General features: G+C 47.6%; 3 protein-coding genes across 7 annotated transcripts; 1 reads left to right on the top strand and 2 right to left on the bottom strand.

Moving 5' to 3' along the window:
- Positions 1-74: 74 nt before the first annotated feature.
- RAB24 (RAB24, member RAS oncogene family) lies at positions 75-11418 on the bottom strand. 5 transcript variants are annotated; one of them, XM_088662097.1, is made up of 10 exons: positions 11291-11418; positions 10424-10627; positions 9802-9870; positions 8469-8547; positions 4798-4865; positions 4135-4234; positions 3937-3987; positions 3727-3796; positions 1779-1843; positions 75-598 (listed from the first exon to the last, which is right to left on the bottom strand). In XM_088662097.1, the coding sequence occupies exons 2-10, from the start codon at positions 10538-10540 to the stop codon at positions 531-533; spliced, it is 687 nt and encodes a 228-aa protein (XP_088518223.1). In that variant the 5' UTR covers positions 10541-10627; positions 11291-11418; the 3' UTR covers positions 75-530. The 5 variants fall into 5 exon arrangements, with proteins under 5 accessions (XP_088518223.1, XP_088518225.1, XP_088518222.1 ...); XM_088662099.1 differs by having other exon boundaries at positions 9802-9863; positions 10424-10661; XM_088662096.1 differs by having other exon boundaries at positions 10424-10661.
- Positions 11419-11528: 110 nt separating this feature from the next.
- Positions 11529-15647, top strand: PRELID1 (PRELI domain containing 1). Its single transcript, XM_035105848.3, has 5 exons — positions 11529-11843; positions 13272-13497; positions 13613-13726; positions 14430-14508; positions 15304-15647. Exons 1-5 carry the CDS (start codon positions 11752-11754, stop codon positions 15441-15443), a joined length of 651 nt encoding a protein of 216 aa, XP_034961739.1. The 5' UTR covers positions 11529-11751; the 3' UTR covers positions 15444-15647.
- Positions 15648-15863: 216 nt separating this feature from the next.
- MXD3 (MAX dimerization protein 3) lies at positions 15864-21870 on the bottom strand. The gene is made up of 6 exons (XM_035105849.3): positions 21508-21870; positions 21191-21290; positions 19638-19667; positions 17805-17919; positions 17125-17293; positions 15864-16685 (listed from the first exon to the last, which is right to left on the bottom strand). The coding sequence occupies exons 1-6, from the start codon at positions 21575-21577 to the stop codon at positions 16567-16569; spliced, it is 603 nt and encodes a 200-aa protein (XP_034961740.1). The 5' UTR covers positions 21578-21870; the 3' UTR covers positions 15864-16566.
- Between the last annotated feature and the right edge of the window lie 2077 nt (positions 21871-23947).

Consider the following 23947-nt stretch of genomic DNA (forward strand, 5'->3'; position numbering starts at 1 on the left):
CATGTTTCTTCCCATCTCTAGGAGTTTAGTCTGGAAACAAGTTTGAGCAACTTCAATAAGAACACAAACCTAGCTGCGTTTCTCAACAACACAGGACCACAATGCACTTTTATTTACATTTATATAGCTTATTAGAAGCCATTTAAATAATAAAGCAAAAAAATCAGGCGCAACACCGTCAAAACAGCAGAACCAACCACTGGCAGAACAAGGTGTCTTCAGCGTTGGAGAGCCAGTTGTGAAAAAGCAATTCCTGAAGCGCGTCAAGAATTTTAAGTCAGCCTCTGGAAGGGATGGGAGCACAAGGCAGTCAAGGTCTCTGGTCAACAAGGCAGCAGAAAATCTCGCAACGTGTGCTGTGTTCTCCCCCCTCCCATCGTTCCAAGGAGAAGTGCCAGCAAGTGATGCTCCACAGGTCCGATAGGGCAAGACATTCCATACAGCATGGAAACAGTGTGAACCATCCAAAGACAGCATGAACTGCTATCCCAGGAGGGGAGCACTGCTGCTTGGCAAAACAAGGAAAGAACTCAGTGATGGCAACAGCTATAAAAGTAGGTGGTAGTGTTCTTTTGGCTCAGATCAACTCCTTTCTCCTCTGAAAGCAGAACATATACAAGGGTTAGGGCAAGTGGGGCAGATTTGTAGCAGCATAATATTTCATGGCTCTGTTGAGAGGATTTCTTTCTCCCAGGGAAAAGTCCTGCCCTGTCCAGATCAAGTTTGCATAGGGGGTAGGGACCAATGCCCAATAGACTCTCCCCCACTCCCAACCCAACCCTCCTATGTTATCAACAATTCTTACTAATGTGTATACAGTCCTTCATCCGAAGATCCTAGTGTGCATCACAACAGAAAAATACAAAATACATAATAAAAGCAAACCAATAACCTCCCTCCTCCCACAAACACACCTAAAAAGCCATGGACTGTTAACCAGCCAAATGCCTGGTTGAAGAGAAACATTTTCACCTTTTGTCTAAAGATATGCAATGAAGGTGCCAGGCATGCCTTCCTGGGGAGAACATTCCCCAGATGAAGCCACCACAGAAAATGCCCATTCTTGTGTTGCCACCCTCTGGACCTCTCATGGAGGAGGCATACGAATCAGGGCCTCAGATGATCACAGGGCCCAGGCTGGTTCATATGGGGAGAGTTTACAGACTACCACAACTCCCCCCTCCCTGACCCTCAAGTTTGTCCTGATGCCACACCAAGTACCCAGGTGGGCACAGACCAACTCCACCCTGCTCATCCAGCCAGGTCTCAGAGATAAAGACCAGAAGACCCTCTTCATCCACAACCAGATTATGGAGGAGGGAGGTCTTACTCAAGAGCAAATCTGGCATTCAGCAACAGCAGCAGCAAATCCAAGGGCTGGCTGATAGGACAACTGCAATTCCCCAGACGGAGGGAGGGGCTGGCACACTGCAGTGTCACTAACTGCCTGTGTGCCATATGCCCCTTACCCAGTCTGCCCCACCTTCCACACCATACCGCCCCCTACCCTGAACCATTGCAATTAGGTCTCCCCCTGCTTTCCTCAGTTTCTCTCTTCCCAGAGACAATAGAGTTTGTTTGGAAATAAAGTTCATGAGTCTCTGCTTTCACTTGTAAACAATCATGGGCATTCTTAGAACACTTTTTTTTCTTATTCAGCGTGTCCCCAAGTCCCACTTTCATGTCCAGGAAATATATTTGCACCAGAGGTTCTATGCATGTTCGGAAGAACATGTGAGCACACACACACAGTGGAAGTATCCTGTTCAGAAACTCACCTGTCATCTCCTGAAAGGCAGTAAGCTGCGCATAATCCTCAGCCACCTTCATGAAGAGCTCATCTGTAAACAAAACACAGCAACACAGGATTGGTGTCTCACCCACAGCTGACTTCAGTAGGAACACCTGAAATGACCTGAACTTGGGAGGCAGCAAATGGCCACTGGCTACAAAATTATGACTGAATGATAAAAGGGAACAAAACTCAGAAATAAGCATCCTGGGTATCCTTTGGTAAACACAGTGATACCTTGAGACCTACAGCCCCGCCCCACTTGCCCACTCTCATCAGGTTGCAGCCATATTCTTGAACCTAGTGGAATTTGAAATTGTGGTGCAGTTCCACCTGGCAGGAAAGCATGGGCAAGGTACTCAGCATCACCCTTAATTATCAGGAGCCACAGTGACGCTGTATGCAAACTGTCCCCAACCAAAAGGAGAACAACCAAAAATCATGTTTTTATTTCAGGTGTTACCAATTGTGGGGGGGAAAGAAACATTTGAAGATTGGAGAAGAAATTTGAGTAAATTTATTTGGTGGGGGGGAGGAGGCAAGAATTCAATATAGATTATTAACAGATGCAAAAGAAAGGGGAGGTTGGGGGGTCCCAGATCTCAAATTGTATTGTGTAGCTGCAGGATTTTGTTGGATCAAAGAGTGGATATTATTGGAAAATAGTGAGTTATTGGAATTGGAGGGATTCAGAAATGTAAAAGGATGGCATGCTTATTTATTATTGAAGAGGAAGGGTAATTATAATGAATTTACGGACCATACAATTTAAAAAATCGTTACTCCAAATTTGGGTAGATTATAAGGATTTAATAGAACTGAAGAGCCCATGGTGGGCATCACCAGTAGAAATGACAGCTTTGAATAGTAAAAGTTCAAATGGGAAATGGCCAACATATCAAGAATTAATAGTGAAGGAAAAGGATCAAATTAGATTAAAATCATACCAAGAAATAAAAAAATATTGCACAAGTTGGTTACAGTATTGCCAGATTCAGAGTGTATTTAAAAAACATAAAGAAGTAGGTTTCCCCAAATATAAATCCAAATTGCAAGAATTATTAGTTTATAATTATAATAAACCATTGGCAAAGCTATATAAATTTCTATTAGAATGGGAACTCAAAGATGAACAGACAAAGTGTACAATGATAAAGTGGGCCCAAGACATCGGCAGGCCAATATTAATGGTACAATGGGAGAAGTTATGGAAAATAAATAAGAGGTTCACGGCATGTACTAGAATAAGAGAAAATATTTTTAAAATGGTATATACAGTAGATGGTATCTGACGCCAGAAAAAATTGCAAAAATTTACACCACCAGTTCGGATAAGTGTTGGAGATGTCAAGATAAAATCGGGAATTTTTACCATTGTTGGTGGAAATGTATTAAAGTGGCTGAATTTTGGAACAAAATCTATGAAAAATTGAAAAAAAATGTTGAAGATTACTTTTGAGAAAAAACCAGAAGCTTTCCTGCTAAGTATGACCCCTGAAAATATCCTGAAGGATAGAGAGAATATTTTTTTGTATGCATGTGCGGCAGCTAGGATACTGTTAGCACAGAAGTGGAAAGGGGAACAGCTCCCAACAATCCAGGAATAGCAAGTTAAATTGGTAGAATTTATGAATTTGGCAAAATTAACGGCAGCAATTAGAAATATACCGAAGCAAAAAGTAAAGGCTGAGTGGAGATTTGGGGAAGAATTTTTTGAAAAAGAGAATATAAAACAGTTCTAGTGATATGTTTAGATTAAGTTATATAAGAGGAAATATAAATGTATATAGGTTTAAGATAGTAATGTTAAAAGAGGAATAGCAAGTTAAAGAGGCTATATAAATGGAAGCGATATATAAATGATTGGAAGTGAATTTTTAAATGAATTTCTTTTATGTATGTCCCCCCTCCCCATTTCTTCTTTTTTTCTGACCTTTTTTCCCTGTTGCTCTTTTTTTTTTGGTTCCTTTTTTCCATGGTATGTAAGTTGTGTAATCTTCTTTGCTTTTAAAAATTTGAACAAAAAATATTTTAAACACAAAAGGAGAACAGCAGTCTTCTGACTCTGGGCATGACTGTCCAAAGGCATTAGTCACACTTAAACCCCATAAAGCCTTGCAATGCACCCTGGAAGCAATACTCACCCACATTCTGTCCGGTCTTACTGGAGGTTTCAAACAGCTCGGCTTTGATCTCTGAAATGACAGTATGTCAGACGGAAAGTTTTAGCACTTTTTCCCTGCAATGGGGACCGCCATTGTAGATGCACCAATGTGAAAGAGCTCCTGGTGCACTCTGATTCCCTTCCTCTCCTCCCAACAAGCGAAGAAGGAAAGCCTAACCATCCGCATAGTCCTGCACATCATGGAAGTCAATTCCTCGCCTTCTCCTGTCCTCGTCCAACAAATCACACTTGGTGCCACACAAATAGATCCTGCAGTTCTGCAGAGAAAGAGAACAAGGCAAGTACTTCCATAGAAGGTCAGCCTGGCAAGCAAGTATTGCCAAGAATCCGTGTAGCCAAACCAAAAGGACCCACCCTATTGTTTTGTGACTCTTGTTTGTTTGTTTTTAATTGTAAGTTTTGAAACGGTTTCATACTGTATTTCAAATGGTTGGAAGCTGCCCTGGGACCTTAGGGCGAAGGACAGGTAATAAATTAAAATATAGTAATAATTTGACATGCCCAAAACGCAATCCTAAGGTGCACACAATTAACAGAGCTCAGGGAATGGTTACACACAATGCTGTTGCACTGCTAAATCCACCTGGGAGACAGTCTGGAAGCTTCATACTTTTGACCTTCCCAAAAACATGAGATACAAGTCAAGCAACCATGTAACCAATTGACAATTGGCCAGACACCCTCCCTCCGTCCCCGAGGCACTGCCCTCCAGTATACATATTATAGGATGATGCTCCTCTGTAAGACCAACATTCCCTGTGGCTCTCCCAGTGAGGCAAATACTTCTTTTCTCCCTGCCTGGAAATGGAGATCTACTCACCTCCTCAAAGTTCTGCAGCTCGTTCACCCAGAATTTTGCTCTCTGGAAACTGCTGCTATCAGTAAGATCTGTGGAAGTGGGGAGGTGTCAAGACTAAATCCCACCCAAAAAGTTCAAAAAGCAGATCCACTGACCCCTGTATATATAGGCAGAGTAACTGAGGTACTGAAATGAACAGGTTGGCTAGGAAAGGATTGCTCTTTTTCCCTGAATGGCTCATAATAGAGCCACTGTTCAAGCATCTTGAGTTCTTTTGTGGCACATAACTGAAATGTGTATACAGTGGTGCCTCGCTTAACGAATGCCCTGCTTAACGAAATTTCCGCTTAACGAAAGGATTTTTCGAGCGGAGGTTGCCTCGCTAGACGAATTCGTTTTATGAAAAATTCATCTAGCGAATCACGGTTTCCCATAGGAATGCATTGAAATTCAATTAATGTGTTCCTATAGGCAAATAAATAAATAAATAAAAATTCAATGCATTCCTATGGGATTCGCTACAAATTAAACAAATTAAATTCATCTAGCGAGGCACCACTGTAATAAGATAAGGTAAAGGGTAAAGGGACCCCTGACCATTAGGTACAGTCGTAGATGACTGAGGTTGCGGCGCTCATCTCACTTTACTGGCCAAGGGAGCCAGTGTACAGCTTCTGGGTCATGTGGCCAGCATGACTAAGCCACTTCTGGTGAACCAGAGCAGCGCACCAAAACGCCGTTTACCTTCCCGCTGTAGCGGTTCCTACTTATCTACTTGCATTTTGACGTGCTTTTGAACTGCTAGGTTGGCAGGAGCTAGGACCGAGCAAAGGGAGCTCACCCCGTCGCGGGGATTCGAACCGCTGACCTTCTGATCGGCAAGCCCTAGGTTCTGTGGTTTAACCCACAGCACCACCCACGTCCCATAATGAGATAAACACACACACAAATCCCCTTCCAAGAAGAGTTAAAGGGAAGGCTAATGGGAACTGCCCAGCTTTCTTGACTTAGGCACCAGGGCTGGCACAATACATTCTTTTGCCTGAGGCAAAGGGCAAAATGGCACCCTCTTTTCATGTACAAAAGCTGACTGGACTGGTACCGTGTTTCTCACATTTTAAGACATGTCTTATATTTATTTTTCTTCCAAAAAAACATGCCACGGCTTATTTTCAGGGGATGTCTTATTTTTTTTTGTTAAGCTTTTTAATTTTTTACTGGTATTAAGCTTTCAGAGAGTTTTGCTGGGTTTGGCTCAGTGCGGCGCGCGCTGCTGTCTTTGCCAGGTCCCGCTCAGTCGGGACTCGGCACTGTGCTACACGGGAAAAGTGGAGAAGAGAGCAAAGGCTACAAAAGTTCGGCAATAACACGAACAGGGCTAACACCACCACCGGGAAGTCATCCAACATGCCTTGCTTGAGCCGGCAGCTACGGGAAGCTTTATTGTTTGGCCGGGAGGGGCGGGGAGAAGGAACTTGGGCTGGGCTTGCAAGCTGTTCCTCAGCTCTCACCTTCTAGAGCTTCCCGAGGACTCGGGAGCTGAAGGGTCCCGGGCGACCTGCACTGTGACAGGACCCTGGGGGAGGGCGGCCCGTTTCCCCTTTCCCACATTTCTTTGTTCCGGGGAGGGCGCTAGTGGAAGGGAAGGAGGGAGCCAGACGAGGAAAGAGGAACCAACCCTCCCCCCCCCGCCCCGGGCTTCTCCTGTCGGGTCTGCGACACAGGCACTGCCGGTGTTCGTGAAGGAGACCCGCTCCTGTTACACACAGGCGGAGGATAGCAAAGCGGGTAAAATATCCCACCACCACAACCCCCGCGCCGCAAAAAAAACCCAACCCGAATTTGCTCCCCGCCTTCCTAGACCAGGGCAGGGCCCAGTCAGCCGCTCCTCGACGCTCCAAATCCCTCAGCAAACGCAGAACCCAGTGAAGAGGCGAGCGGAAGGAGAAGCAGCCGCTCAGGCGCCGTTAACGGAGCCGCACCCAGCCTCCTCTCCTTCAGTCCCGGTGAGCGAGCCGAGACCGCCGCACCCGGGGCCTCGCACCCAGCGGCCGTAGATCCGGAACAACCTCCGCCCCCGCCCTCTCTGTGTCTCTCGCTCTCCCACCCTCCGCCCCACAGCACCGTCCCCTCAGCCTTCACCTTATACGAAAAGCTCGGCCACCGCGCTGACTCGCCCCTCCGCTACGTTCGGCTCCCTCTATTAATGGGGCCAAACACCCTCCCCGCTTTCACTTCCGCCTCAGCGCGCACCGCGCGGAGTCCCAACTGAGCGGGACCCGGGAGAGACAGCAGCGCTCGGTGAGGCGCGCGCTGCAGAAGCGCCATGCAGACCTGCTCCCACCACTAACAATACACCAGCATGTCTTATTTAGGGGGGATGCCTTATATTTTATTGCCTCCAGAAAATCGTGCCATGGCTTATTTTATAGGCACGTCTTAAAATGTGAGAAACACGGTAGTTGAATGTTGTCTCAACAGTGGCAAGAGGACAGTGTCATTCTAGCTTAGAGCACACAAGACAGGCCATTTGGCACACACAGCTCTGCCCTCCAACATCTCACTGCGTCTCTCTTACCACCACCACCACCCAACAACTGCCTGAGGCTCCTGTCTCACTTCACCTAACTGTAGAGCCAGTCCTGTTGAGCAGCCATAGTTTGACAGCCTTGGTCTGCCAAACCACAGCATAGTATGACTGGGTAGAGACGTTTCCCCTCCTATTAAGGTAATACCCATGCACTTTTGTGTTTAGGCAAAGAAACACCAGGAAACCTCCAATGATAAGGAATCTCCCATGGCCAACACAAATCATGCAATTTATCCCAGACTAGTGGTAGACTAAAGATTTCAGCAACTCTGCTGCCATCATAATAGCTATTGGGGAGGAGATAAACCTACACATGCAGCTTTCACAGAGCTGTCCTCTTAAAGACAGGAGCACTATAGAGGCAGCTCCTTGCCTGCCTTCTGGGCTTTACAGGGCAGTCTTAAATTGGCACCATGGAGAGGGAAAAGGGGGATGGACACAGATGAAGACAGGAATTGGTGTCTGAATGGGGCAAGGTAAGTGTTGCCCCTGACAGAAGTGGCAGGCTGCCATGTGGGCTCTATTTGAGGGCATAAAATGTATTTGGCAGGTGCTAGCTCTTTTCACAAACACAAGCACAATGATACAACCCCTAAACGCATGAGAATCTCTCACTGCTGCTAGTTCTGAGGCAGAGCAAACTGTCCTCTATTGTGGAAGTGAAACTGCTAATAGACACAGCTGAGGAAATAGTAAAAGAGGCAGTAAAGCAGCGGCTAAGTGACCACATCCCAAGGAACTGGTATTTCCATGGTGTTCTTAACTGGACACCTGCACATCTGCAGAGGAACCAACCCTGTGCATCGAGAGGGCAGTCTGTCACCGTAAGAAAGTGATGGCAATGGAGAGATCAAGGGAACCTCAACTAACATACTGATGGAAGGAGGGTCTGAGTATGTAGCAAGCAATAATCCCCAAACAACATCCCAATTATACTCTCTCTGTATTCGTTTGATACTATCCCCAAATATTTGCATACAAATCTCCTTCAAAACAATGGATTGGCTAGCGTAGCCCTTTCCAAGTTTGTAAAAATGTTCTCCTAGCATTGGTAGTCCAGAACTACATGGGTACCTGAGTTGGCATGCAAGTGAATTCTTACCATAACATACTATGGCAGCTTTTGCCCCACGGTAGTATATCCGGCTCATGGCCTCATAACGCTCTGAGCCAGCTGTATCCTAGGAAAGGGAGAAACAGTAAGATTTTGTATCCAGCAGCTTAGAATCCTAGTGGAATTCAACATAGCACTAAGGAGCAAGTCTGCCTGTCTGTCAAATGATTTCACTTCCCTGTACAGTAGTACCTCGGTTTTCGAACATCTCCATTAACAAGCATTTCAGTTTTCGAGCACCGTAAACCCAGAAGAAAATACTTCAGTTTTCAAACACGCCTCGGAAGTAGAACATGCCACACGGCTTCTGCTGAGTGCCGGATCCTGAGGCCTGGCTGTTGGCTATTGAGTTTTTGGTTTTCAAAAGTTTCAGAACTCAAACAGTCTTCTGGAACGGATTATGTTTGAATACTGAGGTACCACTGTATATTGTTCTGGGGATTCACCCAACCCTCCAGAGCAGCTTTAGGGGATACACATGAGAACGGGGAAAGCCCAACCGAACTAGCGGAAGGCCTTGCGCTGGCGTCTGCTAACAGAACTGGACAGTGAAGCCTGGCATATAGCCCTTTTTCAATGCAACGCAAAACAGGTGAAGGATCAAAGTGAAGGAACGAAAAGAAATACTGTCAGTGTTGTGGAGTAAATAGAACATTTGCTGGGCAGCTCAAAAGAAATAAAAGAAAAAATACATTGATTCAGCTGCAAGTGCAAAACAATTAAATAGCAGCATTAAACACAGAGAAAACCTGTGTACAACAATAAACACCAGACATTAAGAGCCGGGATTTGAAGACCACAAATTGTTTCAAAGGCCCAACTAAATAGAGAGGTGCCAGAAAGGTGCCAAGCAAGCATCTCTGGGGAGGCCGTTCTACAGTTGGGGTGCCACCACCGAGAAAGCTCTAAAGTTCCCAAACGGTGCTCCACAAACCTAACTCCACCTGAGTCTGCAGCATGTCTGTGAACAACAGGAGCAGTGGCAGAAGGAAACGACTTGAAAGGAGTGAAGACCAGAAGCCAGAAACATATTGTCTTTTATTGCATTACCATTTGTATTACAATTGGAATTGATGTATTACGAAAATCACGCCGCATCTAGCATAGTGCATTACAACAGGAAGAAAAATAGTTAAGTAGTCCACCAAGACCCTTAGCAATTTTCAAGTTGTCCATGGAGGTAACGTTTGGGAACCCCTGTTCTAGAAGCCTCCTCACACTTGGTCCCCCCTCCCCTGTACAACCAAAGCATGCCCCATTAGTTCTCTGGTACTTTATGTTTGCCACACACAGTCAGTGTCATTTCCATCTTAAGACTTACCCAGATTCCCAAGGTTACGGTCCGACCTCCCACTGGCATCACTTTGGCTACAAACGCAGCACCTATTGTCTAAAATAAGAAGAATATATATGAATGCAGCTGCACCACCTCACCAGCTCTTTGAAAGTAGCCACTAGTGGCAAACAGGTATTTCTTCCAGACGGCCAAACCAGGAAGTTTTTACAAATGGGAAAAGAATTGCTGCCCCCCCCCCCAGCCCCATTCCTTTTAGGCTGTCAGAGCATCACAAACAAATGACTAACACAGGTACATACTGACAGCAAGCTAGTAAATATTTCTGTAGATCAGTAACATCAGTGAATCTCTTTGCAAGGATACCTTTAACAGATAGCAGATATTAGCAGTTTCTTTCTTTTCCCTAGCCAACATGGCCCTTTCTGATATGGCACGTAGTCTTATGGGCTTCCTTAGTTTCACTTTCTTTTAGGCTTCAAAGTTCCTTTGTGGTTACAAACCGCTCACCAAATGTCCATTTCACTGATTCACTGATAAAGATTTCAGAAGTGGAGGGGTGGGAGCAGAAGAGGACTACAGATTGCTCAACCCAGTTGCCACTTGAAAGGCTCTCCACATCTGCCCCCCCCCCCAAGAATACACTCACGTTCTGGTAAGGTCCCACAAGGAAGCGGTTGTGAACATATCGCTCCACCAAGCTGGTCTTCCCCACGTACTCTTTGCCCAGCATCACAACTTTGGCATCCACACGCTGCCCACTCATCCTCTTGCCCTAGCAGCCGTGTGTTCCTCTCCAGGTGGTCCAGAGGGATCCCCAAGGCCCCCACCTGAGTGAGTCGGCTGGCACGGCCTACGAGAGATACAGCTCAGGTGGAGAGGCTCACCTGCAGTAAGCAGAGGAGGAAGTACAGCAAGTGATTCAGGAGCAGCACCTCCCCGTTCCCACGTCACCCCAAGAGCTAAGAGGGCTCCAGTAGGCATAAGCCAGAAGGCCTGGCACTACCCAGAATGCAGGTGTGCCCTGCATCCTCCACAGCAGTTGCATGAAACTACTGGCACGCAGTAGCAGCACTTCAAAAAACGCGGAGAGGGAGGCAAAAAAGGGCAATACTATTCACAAGGACAACAAGAAACGTATTTCTCCAGCACTACCCATTTCTGCGGCAGCTGTCCACCGGGGTGCTGCCCTTCGCTCTAAGGGGCTGGACTAGATGATCCTCAGGGTCCCCTGCGACTCTACCATTCCACGATTCTACGCTGCTCTGTCTCCAGGGGAGGGGCGCATGGGCTTCCCTTGGCCTCCACGAACTCCACCCATGTGGGCACACAGGGGCTTAAGGACTGGCACCACCAGGTCTGGCAGGACCCTGGATCCGATGACGCGGCAAGGGTGATCCTAACAAGAGGCTCCCCGGACTCCGGAGGCTCCGGGACAGCGCTCAGCGCCAAGCCACGGTTGCCAGGGAGGCTAATCCAGGGCCGGGCTGGGGAGGGAGATAGCAGCGGCACTCACCCCGGTCTCATGGCGGTGGAGCCAGTCGCCGCTGGCGGAAGCGGGAGGGAGTCGGGACGCGGCGGCGGGGAAACGAGCCGCCGACAGACCAGTTCCCAGCCAGCGCTGTTGCTGCTGCGGAGCAGCCCGGGGAAGGGGGCGGGGCTTCGCGGCGGGGCCGGAAGCGTGCGGCCTCGGCGGGGCGGGGCTTGCGTCCCTGAGCGCGCGAGGAGGGAGGAAGAAGGAGATCGCGGAGCGGAGGAGGCGGAAGCGCCTGGGCTGCTCCTCGCGGAAGTCGCTGCTGCTGCCCTGCCCTCGCATGGCGGCCGCTGGGCGCCGCTGGCCGCGATCTTCGGGACTGGCCGTGACGCCGGAGAGAGGCATCCGCGAGGGAGAGCCCCGGGAGGCGTAAGGTGGGCCAGGCCGCCGCTTCCCGTCGCGTTTCCTCTCCGTCTTCTGCTGGATCGGTGACCGCGGAGCTGATGGGGAAATACTTCCTGACCCTGAGCGTCCTCAAGGGGCCTTGGGACCAAGTCTTCGCCGCCTTCTGGCAGCGCTATCCGAACCCCTACAGGTGAGCGCGGGCCATGGGGTCTCCTTTCTCTCTCCCCCCCCCAGTCCTTTCACTGGAGGAAGTGAAAAGGGCTGGGGGAGCCACAGTGTTTTCCTCGTGGGGGATGCCGGGCGACAGCCTGACAGAGCGATGCTTTCTCCCTCCCGTGATCCCTGCTCCCGTGATTGGCTCCGGAGCAAGCACCATACATTTCGGGTGGTCCCGCACTCGGGGCAGAACCGGCATTCATAGTCCGAGCCTGTTCACGTACGTACAGGCTGCTCTGTTCGCTGGTGCTTGCCGCTAGGGGAGCATGCGTCGGGCTGCTCGCAGCCCCGACTTGCTGGCCTCAACCTGGCGACCTGTGCTGCCCCCAGCGGCGGTCTCAAGACGGGGTAATGCAGTGGGGAAAAGTCTGGCGGAAGACGTACGTGCTGATGAAGCAGTTGCCTTTCTTCTCTGCTTTGGCCAAGGCCGCTGCATGAACCTTTCACCTAGTGCGCCGGGAGAAGCTTTGTGGCCATCTGGGTGTAATCTTTGATAGCCTCTTCTTTGAGGCTAAGCCGTCGGAGCTTGCTGTTTACCGATCATTTGGATTTGGGGAGGTGGGGCAGGACAGGGATTTCTATAAACAGGAGTAAATAAGATAAAAAAGATTTGCTAGATCAGGCATAGGCAACCTTGGCTCTTCAGATGTTTTGGAACTACAACTCCCATGATCAGTTGTGTGGTCAGGGATCATGGGAGTTGTAGTTCCAAAACATCTGGAGAGCCGAGTTTGAGGAAGCCTGCTCTTAACATTGCTGTAAAAGTGCACATGCACAGATTTGCGTTTTTATTAGGGATCAGTTGATTAAAGCCAACTACTAGTTTCTGGTGGTGATTGACTCCCCTGTCAATCACCTGACATCACTGGGACCTCAGGTAATCCTTTTTTCCTTTGCAGAGTGACTTGAACTCAAGCTGAGCTACAAAGGAAAATCCCAGCCAAATCTAAGCAGGCTTGAAGTCAGCACTGATTAGCTGAGTGGCACTGTCATTAAGCCTCAATTTTGGCCAGGGTCAGCTACACTTGGGAGCTCTGCAGCTCCCTAAGCCACATGTTAACATCGTACATGCCAACTAGTGGGAGTGGCTTGGGAAAAACAGCCAAACTGAAGCCTAAGTGGGACAGAGGGAAGCAGTCGAGCTAGGAATGGCATTCTCCTTTGCTGAGTGACTGGATAGGAGGCAATGTACTCTTGTCACATGATTATACATATAGGAAAGCTTACAACAGCCTTCCCCCAATCTGGTGCCCTCTGGGACTACCAACTCATATCTGCCCCAACCAACATACACAACAGCCAGAGATGATCAGAGTTGTACTCCAAAAAAACAACTAGAGGGCACCAATTGAGGAAGCACAGCTTAAAATGAACTTGTCAGATGCTCCTCTCTCCTCCCCAGCAAACATGTCCTGACAGAAGACATTTTACACCGAGAGGTGACAGAAGACCAGAAGCTGCTTTCCAGGCGGCTCCTCACCAAGACCAACAGGATGCCTCGCTGGGCAGAGCGCTTCTTTCCATCCAATGTTTCCCACTCTGTCTACATCCTCGAAGATTCCATTGTGGACCCACAGAACCGAACCATGACCACATTCACCTGGAACATTAATCACGCGCGTCTTATGGTGAGCAGGCTTTGAGCAGGGCTAGCGCTGCAGCATAAACTCCCTGCTGTGTTTCGTCCTATGGGGGGGGGGGAGTTGATGGTCATTTTGTTGTGCTATCTTTTGTGCCTTGCAGGTGGTGGAGGAGCGGTGTGTTTACAGAGAGAACCCTGAAAACAGTAGCTGGACAGAAGTCCAGCGGGAAGCTTGGGTTTCCTCCACTCTGTTTGGTGTCTCGCGTGCTGTCCAGGTGAGTGGGTCAGTGACCCGTGGCTCTTGATATGCTTCAGCTGCAAAGAGGCAGTGTTAGAAGAGCTCAACATGACGGGTACCTTTGGATAGTTTTGTAACTGGAAACTAGAGCTGGGCGATATCAGCTTTTCAACATTGTGATGTATCACCAGCCAAACATCAGTTTGGTGATATACTGCAATGTTGAAAAAACAAGATGCATTGGCCTCTGCCCGCGAGACACCAGGTGAAACTGCCCCAGCTCTCGCCTCGGGCGCAATGGGGCTCCTTTGACTGCTTGCTTACGGGGAGGAAATCAGGAGTGGTGCAGTTTCATCAGTGATATACTGAGTTAAACTGACATCACGGTCTGCTCCTCATACTGCTCCTGGCCGATATATTAATATATCACCCAGTAGTATATATGACCTAGTAGACCCAGGTCTACTAGGAACATAGCTGATGGGTCAGACCAGGCATCCCCAAACTGCGACCCTCCAGATGTTTTGGCCTACAACTCCCATGATCCCTAGCTAACAGGACCAGTGGTCAGGGATGATGGGAATTGTAGTCCAAAACATCTGGAGGGCCAAAGTTTGGGGATGCCTGGGCCAGACTGATTCCTCTGAGTTCAGATAGTGTAAATGAGTGGACTCCGGGGTGGGTGGGGGTGGCATTCATTATTCTTTTCTCTGCTCACTCCCCCTGTATTCTTGTTTTAGGAGTTTGGCTTGGCCAGGTTCAAAAGCAATGTGACCAAAAGTACCAAAGGATTTGAGTACGTGCTGGCCAAAATGCAAGGTGAGTACTGCGGTGGTAATAAAGGAAAGTGTTTGAGAATATGCCACTAGTGAACAGTGGGATGGAGTTCCTAAGCATCCAGCATTGTTAGCACATTCAGGTTCTAAAAAGCACACAGCTCCCTTTCACCAGTGCCAAAATTTTCCCCCTTTAGTTAACTGCACCCATGGAAGCACGTAAATTTTGTTGGGAGAGCAGCAAATTTGCTGCATCAACCTGACCTTGGGCTAACACCGAATAGGGTAGAGCTTGTTCCATTTTCTGCAGGAAGTTCCAAGAGAATTTTGGGTTGCTAATTTCACCAGCCCTGCTCCAGAGTAGTTTCTAAACCAGAGAGTGGGGTGAAGACAGAAAATACAGTTTTAGAATGTCTGGAGCTACCTTTTGGGGCAGGGGCAGGTGTCTTCTGTGCTTGTTCTAGGTAAACCTGTAGAGTTCAGTGGCAATATGGACTATTGAGAAAACAGGAGAGTTGTTAAGAGCCATGACAAACAGCTGGGAGATACATAAAACTCCAGTTTGTTGTTCAGAAACTGAGATGGTAGAACCGATAAGTACGGAGCTGGTAGTAAGTTTCCCTTTGGCTCCGTTTCTCTTTTTCCAACTGGTGTTTCTTGTGAACATGAGGGCTAGATAAAATAACACTTCCTTAACTATGTGGAAGGAGAAGCCCACTGACTGTAGAATGATACCTAAACAAATAGCAGCAGCAAACTAGAATGCTTACACTGAATTTTTGTTCAGACCTTCAGGCAGTTCAGTGGACATACTTAAGAGCTTTTGGCTTTATTACAGGTGAAGCACCATCCAAAACCTTGGTGGAAACTGCAAAGGAGGCAACCGAGAAGGCCAAGGAGACTGCCTTGGCAGCAACTGAGAAAGCAAAGGACTTGGCTAGCAAGGCAGCTACTAAAAAGAAGCAGCAATATGTTTGAAAAACAACAATAGTTTTCCTGCTGTGGGGAATAGAATGCAACAAAATAATACTGGAAGGCTTACCTGTCTGTAACTAAGCTTCTCTTCCCTTGGGAAGCATGTCTCTGGCTTTTGTGTTTTTTTAAATTGCAACTATACAAATCTGACAATCATCTTCTTTCTAAAAGGTGTAATTATCATTAAAAGAATAGACTTCAAGTTAATCCAGTGCCAGGGCCTGTTTCTCAGGTGGGCACCAATTTTCAAAGCTGTGACTAAGCCAATAGAAGTCTTCCTGTTTACATTTACCTTCTATGCAACTTGGAGGTCTTTGTATATTAAGATGCAGGTGTGGGCGTGGGTGGCTGCTGGTTAGCAAGTATGCTATAAACAGCCTCACCCATGTTTTGCATTCTTAGGAGAAAACCAGATGAATAGGATACAAGAAATTAAAAACCTTTACTAGAATACTGCTGAGTACATAAGCGGATGGGTCACAAAACGGAAGCAATGTTTGTTCCAGGGAAAATCAGGATGCTTCAATTGGGTGGAATGTGCCATGGAATGAGAGCCCACTAGGCATTGTCCTAGCTGTTCCCAGCTCCCCTTGGTGCAACCCATTCCGTGTTGAGAACTTAGAGATAAGAGCAACCCAGTTTTGCTAGCTTGTTCATCCTGCAGTCCTGGAACTAAGTGCATCTCTGCTATAAAGTTGGAATGATTCAGTATGTCATGGTCTACTGTTGCCCTTGTTGAAGCTTGCTTCTAGTCCTTAACAGGCCAACTCTACCTCCTCTTTCTGACTAGGAGATGAGACACACAAGCTTTCACAGCGGGTGGGGCACACAGAACCATATAGCTACCCCATGCATAGTGTAAGCTGCCTGGTACACATTAAGTGCTGTGGGGATCTCACCCTTCTTTCAGCCCTGCCCGATTATTGAGTAATCCAAGTCTTTTATCAAAGTCTCTAGAAAATATTCCGGCTTGGTCTAGCAGGAAGGTAGAGGTACGACGTGGGTAGCACTGTCCTTTGCGCCATGCAGAGTCTTGTTCAGAGCCAAATTCAATTCATGAAATCCTGGCTTTGCTGCTGGAAATCCATCTGGGTGAGAGCTGCCCTTATAACTAGGCTTCTGTCCATCATAACCAAAAGTTGCTGGCACTGGAATAACTGTGTTCCTGCCCAGTGCTGAAGGCAGCCACAACATCCTCTTCAACGCTGCTGAATGCCAGACCTTCCACGTCCACCTCTGCATCTTCTGTAGCAGAAAAAAAAATACATCAGAGTTCTTTACCCATGCAGGATTTAGTATCTTTTAGACACTCCAGAAGGCAAGGGATACACCTCCAGATGCTGCTGAACAGCAACCCCCGTCATCCTTGGTCATACTTGCAGAGGGCTGATAGGAGTTACAGTCTGGCAACATTTGGAGCTGTCACAGGTTCCCCACCCCTGCCTTCCACATCCTGGTGCTCTCCATGTTTTGGACTATAGCTCCCATCAACCTGAGCCAGCACAATTCTGCTGGCTGAGAATGATGGTGCTTACAGTCCAAAACGTATGGAAGGCACCGGGGTTGAGGAAGGCTGTAGTAGGAAATGTCCAACACACCCTGCTCTTACAGTTATGCCTTCAATAGAACTCATCCAGCCATGGGGACCGCAGCACAAGCCATCGGATTGTACGGCAACACCCACCTGAATCGGAGCGTTCGGAGGAGAACCGAGAAGAGTCCAGGCTATCTGTTCGCAGCCTCTCCACACTGGAATGAGCCAGCAACTCTTCCAGCCGCTGGTGCAGGTTCTGCTGCTCACAGCGTAGCCTCTCCTTCAGTTGCTGTGCTCTCTGCTCCTGCTCTTCCAGCTTCTGGAAGGGGAAAAGGGGTCAAGGACAATATCCAATAACTATAGCAGATGCTTCGGCTCCTTCCAGGTTCACCAGCTTTTGTGAGTTTTTGGGAAGCAACATTGCACTTCCATCACAGCTGTCCAGGAGGACTTTGATGTCTGGCTTATAAATTCCCCGGAAACATTTGGGTGGCCACAGCTGCTGGAAAGATGAGAGATCACAGGGGTATGATCCAGCAGGGGCAAATGAAGCACCCAACGTGAATTAGTTCATATGTGGTAGAGTAAAAAGGTACACCCCTTAGCAACGCAACACACTGCTAAAACAAGAGGTTTAATAGTCACACTCATGTGATCCCCTCCCCCCCCCTCTGGAGGTTGGAAGCTGTTTGGTCCATTTTCAGCCCTACTCAGTAAGTCTGCAGGATCCTGCTCATACACCTTCTGTCTCGTGTGTTCCAAGTTTAAAGTACAAGGCTGGCAAGGCAACATTGAAACACAGCCAGTAAGCAGGGAACTGTGTCGCTTACCTTAATATGCAGCCTGGCTCTGTGCAAAAGACTAAGGGTTGTATAACGAGAGCACTCCGTGTTCATGGGGACCTGTTGCTTTAGCTGATCCAAACAATGACGCAGCTGAGCCCTCCTGCCAGAGAAAAAGAGATCACAATGTGGGTTCGATTCATGAGATGGCACGGGAGCTCACCATGTCTCTGGGTAAGGCCTTGAGGCAACTTCCAGGCCCTTGCAAAATTGGAAAATGTGTGTCTAAGTCACCTCTAGGGACCCAGGTGGCGCTGTGGGTTAAACCACAGAGTCTAGGGCTTGCTGATCAGAAGGTTGGCGGTTTGAATCCCTGCAACGGGGTGAGCTCCCGTTGCTCGGTCCCAGCTCCTGCCCACCTAGCAGTTCGAAAGCACGTCAAAGTGCAAGTAGATAAATAGGGACCGCTCCGGCGGGAAGGTAAACGGTGTTTCTGTGCGCTGCTCTGATTCGCCAGAAGCAGCTTTGTCATGCTGGCCACATGACCCGGAAGCTGTCTGCGGACAAGTGCCGGCTCCCTCGGCCTATAGAGCGAGATGAGCGCCGCAACCCCAGAGTCGGACACGACTGGACCTGATGGTCAGGGGCCCCTTTACCTTTACCTTTAAGTCTCCTCTAGCTAGAGAGCTATAGTCATCCACGTAGGCCAGGTCTCAGATTTAATTGTAATTAATTAACTTTATGTACAGAGGTGGAAACGGAACCAGATCTCGTCATCTGCCTGCAACTCTTACATGCCTGTCTTCCTGAATCCAAGCAAGCTGATATGGGTAGATGTATACAAATTGGGATGGTTATAATAAGTAGCTTGAGCAGAATTACAGACACCCAGATCCAACCAACATGGCTTTCTTCCCATCTCTCATTGTATAGGAATCCTGGTAGAGTGATCCGTGGCTACTGCATGCAGGATCTTAACAGTTGGAAAGCCCTACCATAAGAACACAGAACTAAAAACTGGCCCAAATGAGTTGTGCCAGAAGATCCGTAACACGGTCTTCGTCTATTTATCAGAGGTCTCTTTCTCTCTGTGTGTATATATATAAGATCGAAGTGATTTGTGTGTGGAGGTGGTTAACTCCTTCAGACGTCTTTTAACTTATTTAAAAAACCACAGGAGTTCCAATCATGGCCTTCCTGACATCTCATGTATTGAGTTTTATGGTCTAAGTTGAACATCTTGTGATCCTCTATCCCAATGGAAATCACATGTGAGCATTTAATTAAGCCAGGAACTAAAAAAAAAGGCATTTTGGCAAGATATGATATACTGTACAGGGATTGACAATTATGCAACATTAATCAGGAGTGACAATTTTATCACTTGGCACCTTCATCACAGGAGGTGCCAGGATCTCAATGCTTGGGGAGCCAAGACACTTTATTTACTTAGCTGCGGTAAGTACATGTTAAATTTATCACCATTTGATTGGAAAGTATGTATAGTCCTCCAAATATTTCACACACTTCTTCCCTTACATCTCCCTCCATGGACATTCTCCTATGTGCATCTCCATTTAAAAATCAAATCATATTGAAAACTAGTGGTCAACAGCATGCTAACTCCTTATACAAAAATCTGGTGCACATCTCCTAAGTTTGGCAAGGTAGAAGCGGCCTGGGGCAGCCGTCTTACTTACTCAGCTGTAAAATGCTTTTGCTACTTCATGAATTCCATCTCTCTACTTAGACAGGAAGTGCTCTTATAAAGAGGAGCTGGTATGTTCAGTTCTGTCAACTCCCGCTTCCTACTGAACATGAGAAATGAGAAACCACCCCTCTTCTCCCCGCAACCCCAGCCCTTCCTATATGAAAATTTACCTGTGCTTCTCCAGCTCATTGTGCACAGTTCTGAAACGAAAGAAGAATAGGAAATAAGGTTAATGGATCACATTTAGATTTACAGAAAAATGATAGTTGGTTTTGTTCACATTGTCCACTGAGGCAGAAAGTTCTCATTCAACCCGTTAAACCCTACCTTGCCCAAAGCTCAATGTCTACTATCCACATTGTGAATATGCAGGACAGGAGAGGAAGAAGAACCATTTCATTCCCTAAAGTAGTTTATGGAGAAGCCCAGTAACTGGCACTGGACTTGACCAGTCAAGGTCCTCTTTGCTACGTCATTAGAAATCCCCACATCCAAGGACCCAGGAAACATGTAATACTGTAAATAGCACAAATCCCGAAGTCTGGGGTGGCAGGGACAAGCTTGAGGTAATGTAAAACTAAATGCCTATTTGAGAAGAGTCAGATTTCACAGAGAAAATGACAAGTGCAACAGCACACTGCAAGGAGGTAGCATGGGTGGGTGTAACTATTTATGCAGTAAGAAAGCCAAGGGGTGGTACGCAGCTCAGGGAAGAAGCATGTGGTTTGTATGCAGAAGGTTCCAGTTTCAATCCTTAACATCTCCAGGTAGGGCCACAAAAGACCACTGCCAGTCAGTATAGACCAGGTCAGGCAATGTTGTGCTCTGAAAATGTTGTTGGATGGCAACATAGCTGCATGGCTAATTTGCAGGGATGATGGGAGATGCAGTGCAACATCACATTGGCTACACCTGGCATATAGACAGCAATAGGTGGACCAATGCTCTGACTCAGGATAAGGCTGTTTCCTATGTTCTCATGCTTGTGGGTGAGTGACAGTGGGACAACTGGTTTCAAAGAACCAGATGTCAGGAATAGTCATAACTGCTAATCTCTATGCTAGGAATGCAGCTCCTCGGAGCTTGCACAATGTCACAGGAAATATGCAACCATCAATTAAAGCATTTTGTTTCCTGCAATTAGGACTTCTGTCTCCTATTGGACAGTAACACAGTAGAGTACAGCATATGAACCTCGGGGTCCATGTATTGAAATGTGAGCCTTACCCCAGAGGAAAATGTAAAAGCAAAACGAAACACCTAGTCCAATTCCTGAGCAAGGTAAAACCAATGAAGGAGGAGGTTTTGATTTTCTTAAACCACAAAGCCAAAAACTGATGTCCAGGAGAGAGAAACAACTCCACTGGTGGCTATGGCTTGTATCCAACTAATTTAATTCAGAGCAGACCCACTGAAATTCATGGATCAGAACGAGTCAAACCCATTAATTTTAGCAGGTCTACTGTCCATACAACTAATGCTGCATTCAAACCTGGTTGCCTCATGTCATATACAAGCATTTTGTTTCTGGTGGCGAGCCCATCACTTTGAAGAAGCGCTTTGCCAGCCTTGCTGAGATTTCACAGCCACATCTTCTTTATCCAGCCCCCCCCCCCCAGCTATATAGACTTCTGTTTTCAGTAAGTCCATCATCAGATGTCCCACTGCAATACCAATACCAATTCCAATGGCAATAGTAGAACAAAACCCGGGGTCTTCTTACCTGAGGTTTTGCAGGGCATTCCGAGGCTTGGACCTCTTCCGGGGCTGCAACGAGTCTTTCCCGGAGTAAGGAGACAGCGAAGCGTAGCCATGTTCGGCTTCTGCGAGACAAAATCCGAGGCTCGGAACGATTTCGCCTCCGCACCATTTAATAACCCCCAGCCCACTTCTTTTCTAAGGAAACAACCCACCACCCCATTCCTCCGTCCCACTCACGCGGAGGACAGCCACTCCTGCCTGTCTCCGATCGAGGCAGCCACAGTATGGCCCTCATATAGCCAAACCACCGCCCCCGCCCCTGAGATAGGCAGGTGGTACCTCTCTCCCTGCGCTCCAGGTACTCCGCCGCTTGCAGCAGCACCTGAATGTTGCTAGCCACGAGCTCCATGACAACAGACTCGGACCGAGTGAAGACTTTGTTGCACTGTAACCGACCCACTGCCTTCGGGAGCCAACCCGACTCCGCCCCTTCGAACGCTCCGAGGTTCTAACCCCGCCCCTTCGAACCCTGGCGGCAGCTGCGGCAGGCCTCGGAACCGGGTCCAGTTTTGGCGCGGGCCGAAAGCTTCGCTCCAGGAGCCGAGAGCTGCTTTTCGAACTGCCCGGAACTCCCAACACCCGTGACCCTCTGAAGCTCCGCGAGCCCACCCAGCTGACTTGTTTTGAATCTCATCCTTCGGCGGACGTGGCCTGGGAAACTAGCGCTCTCATTGGCTGAAAGGCTTGACCAGGCGTGGCTACGTCGATGCAGTTTCAAAACAAATTCGGGCGGGAAAAGGACGGGGCTTCAAATTTGAATTGGAGGCGGGGCCATCGCTCTCCAGCGGGAGTACAGTATTTTGACGTGAGGGATTTTTAAAAATAAGGTTTCTAGGAGCACGTCAGGCTTCGAACACCTCAGAATTCAGAGTAGTTCCATCGTTCGTAGGTACTGTCGACAACAGACTAGAACTCCTCGCTTCATGTGTCGCTCAGTAGTAGAGCAGGTGCTTTGCATGCAGAAGGTCTCAGGTGCAATCTCCAGGCAAGACTAGCAAAGACCCCTTGTCTGACCCATTGCAGAGAGTAGCTGTCAGTCAGTGGGCAACACTGAGGCAGATGGCCCATCCAGTGCCCTACCTTGGGGAAGCTTCCTATGTATATGTATGCATGGGAAAGGTGCAAGAGAGAATTTAGGGCAGGCATCCCCAAACTGCGGCCCTCCAGATGTTTTGGCCTACAACTCCCATGATCCCTAGCTAACTGGACCAGTGGTCGGGGAAGATGGGAATTGTAGTCCAAAACATCTGGAGGGCCGAAGTTTGGGGATGCCTCATTTAGGGCCTCCTCTTGTCACCACAACTCATGTGGTTGGTGAGAGTAAGAAGAGTGCTCTGTGAAAGAAGTAACCTGGGCTCACTATTATAGTGCAACAAGATAATTCCTCAAAGGGAAAGCAAAGTTTGTCAGTCACATACTGCTATTTAATACAATAGTTTACATCAACAAGCATAATTTAAAGTGTGTGTGTGTGTGTTTAACATGCATACCCTGACTGTTTTCCAGTCACATAAGATACCCATTTTCTTTATGGAGTTGGGCATGTGAATGTATACTCTTCACCACATCCATACTGTTATAATTAACAGACACAGTGGGGTTGATTCACGGGTAGCTGCAGGGGAACATTGCAGTAATGGAAAAGCAGAATTGGAAACACAATTATATCCTCTGCTATTTTGCAGAGTAAAACAGGAGGCCTGTAATGTAACCCTATTGGTGCCGGCCGCAAGTAATCCCTGCCAAGTTCAAAAGGGCTTATTCCTAGGCAGGTGTGTACAGAACTGTAGGCCTACCATATACTGTACCTTAAATTATGCCAAGACCTAATCCCCTGCTGCCCTCACCCTAACTGATGGAAGCTGTTGTCTGCCCTGCTCCTACACTAGCTCCTAAAGCAAATGTGAGAGGAAGCTGACAATTGTATTATAATGAAAATTCATAATAAATCTTACAAGTGGAGCTTACTATGCTTCTTTTAGAATAGTCACCACTCCAAATTCAGCTGGGGAAATGGTCATATGAGTGACAGAGGAAAGTTCTGCACTGGCATCTTAGTTTATCCTGACAACCAAGACAGTGAGAGTGAAGGGGGTCAGTGTCTCTTTAAAGGTAAACTAGAAAAACTTAAGCTCTTTTAAAATATGTTTAACACTTATACAATAAACGTCCTGGTGTGGGAGCTGCTGGCTTCTGTTCCTAGATGTACAAATCGCCCTCCACCCATATACGTACATGGCTACTTTTCAGACCTCCCTCCTCCCCCTGCCATTAATCAGAATTTTTAAATTCCTTCTTGCACTCATTCAGGGCCTATCATTGGTACCAGCTAAAAGCACTGCAGTGGGTTTCTGGGATGAAAATCAAGGTGTTTGGTAGAGGCGGAATTACAACCAAAGTGTTGGCAGCATTAACTGTTGAAGGTGGATACCCATGTGCAAGGCTGAAAGAACAAATGAATCCCTGTACACACTTTCAATGTAACCCACCATTCCATTTATATCAAAGAGGTTATCTGTTGCTGGAAGGCAGGTGATGCAGCTAATCAAACCTGCACAGAGAGGAGTGGAGGTGGCAGGAGTGTGAGCTGAAGGAGGGGGGGGGGAGACTCCACACACAAACACAGCAGGAAGGTTTAGAGTTTGTACTGTATTTGCATTTTCCTGGGGGAAGAACTGTAGCAGTAGATTCTGCCTCTCAACACCCAACAGCTAAATTC

Source organism: Zootoca vivipara, chromosome 2 (assembly GCF_965207765.1).
Source record: "Zootoca vivipara chromosome 2, rZooViv2.hap1.1, whole genome shotgun sequence".
Lineage (NCBI taxonomy): Eukaryota > Metazoa > Chordata > Lepidosauria > Squamata > Lacertidae > Zootoca > Zootoca vivipara.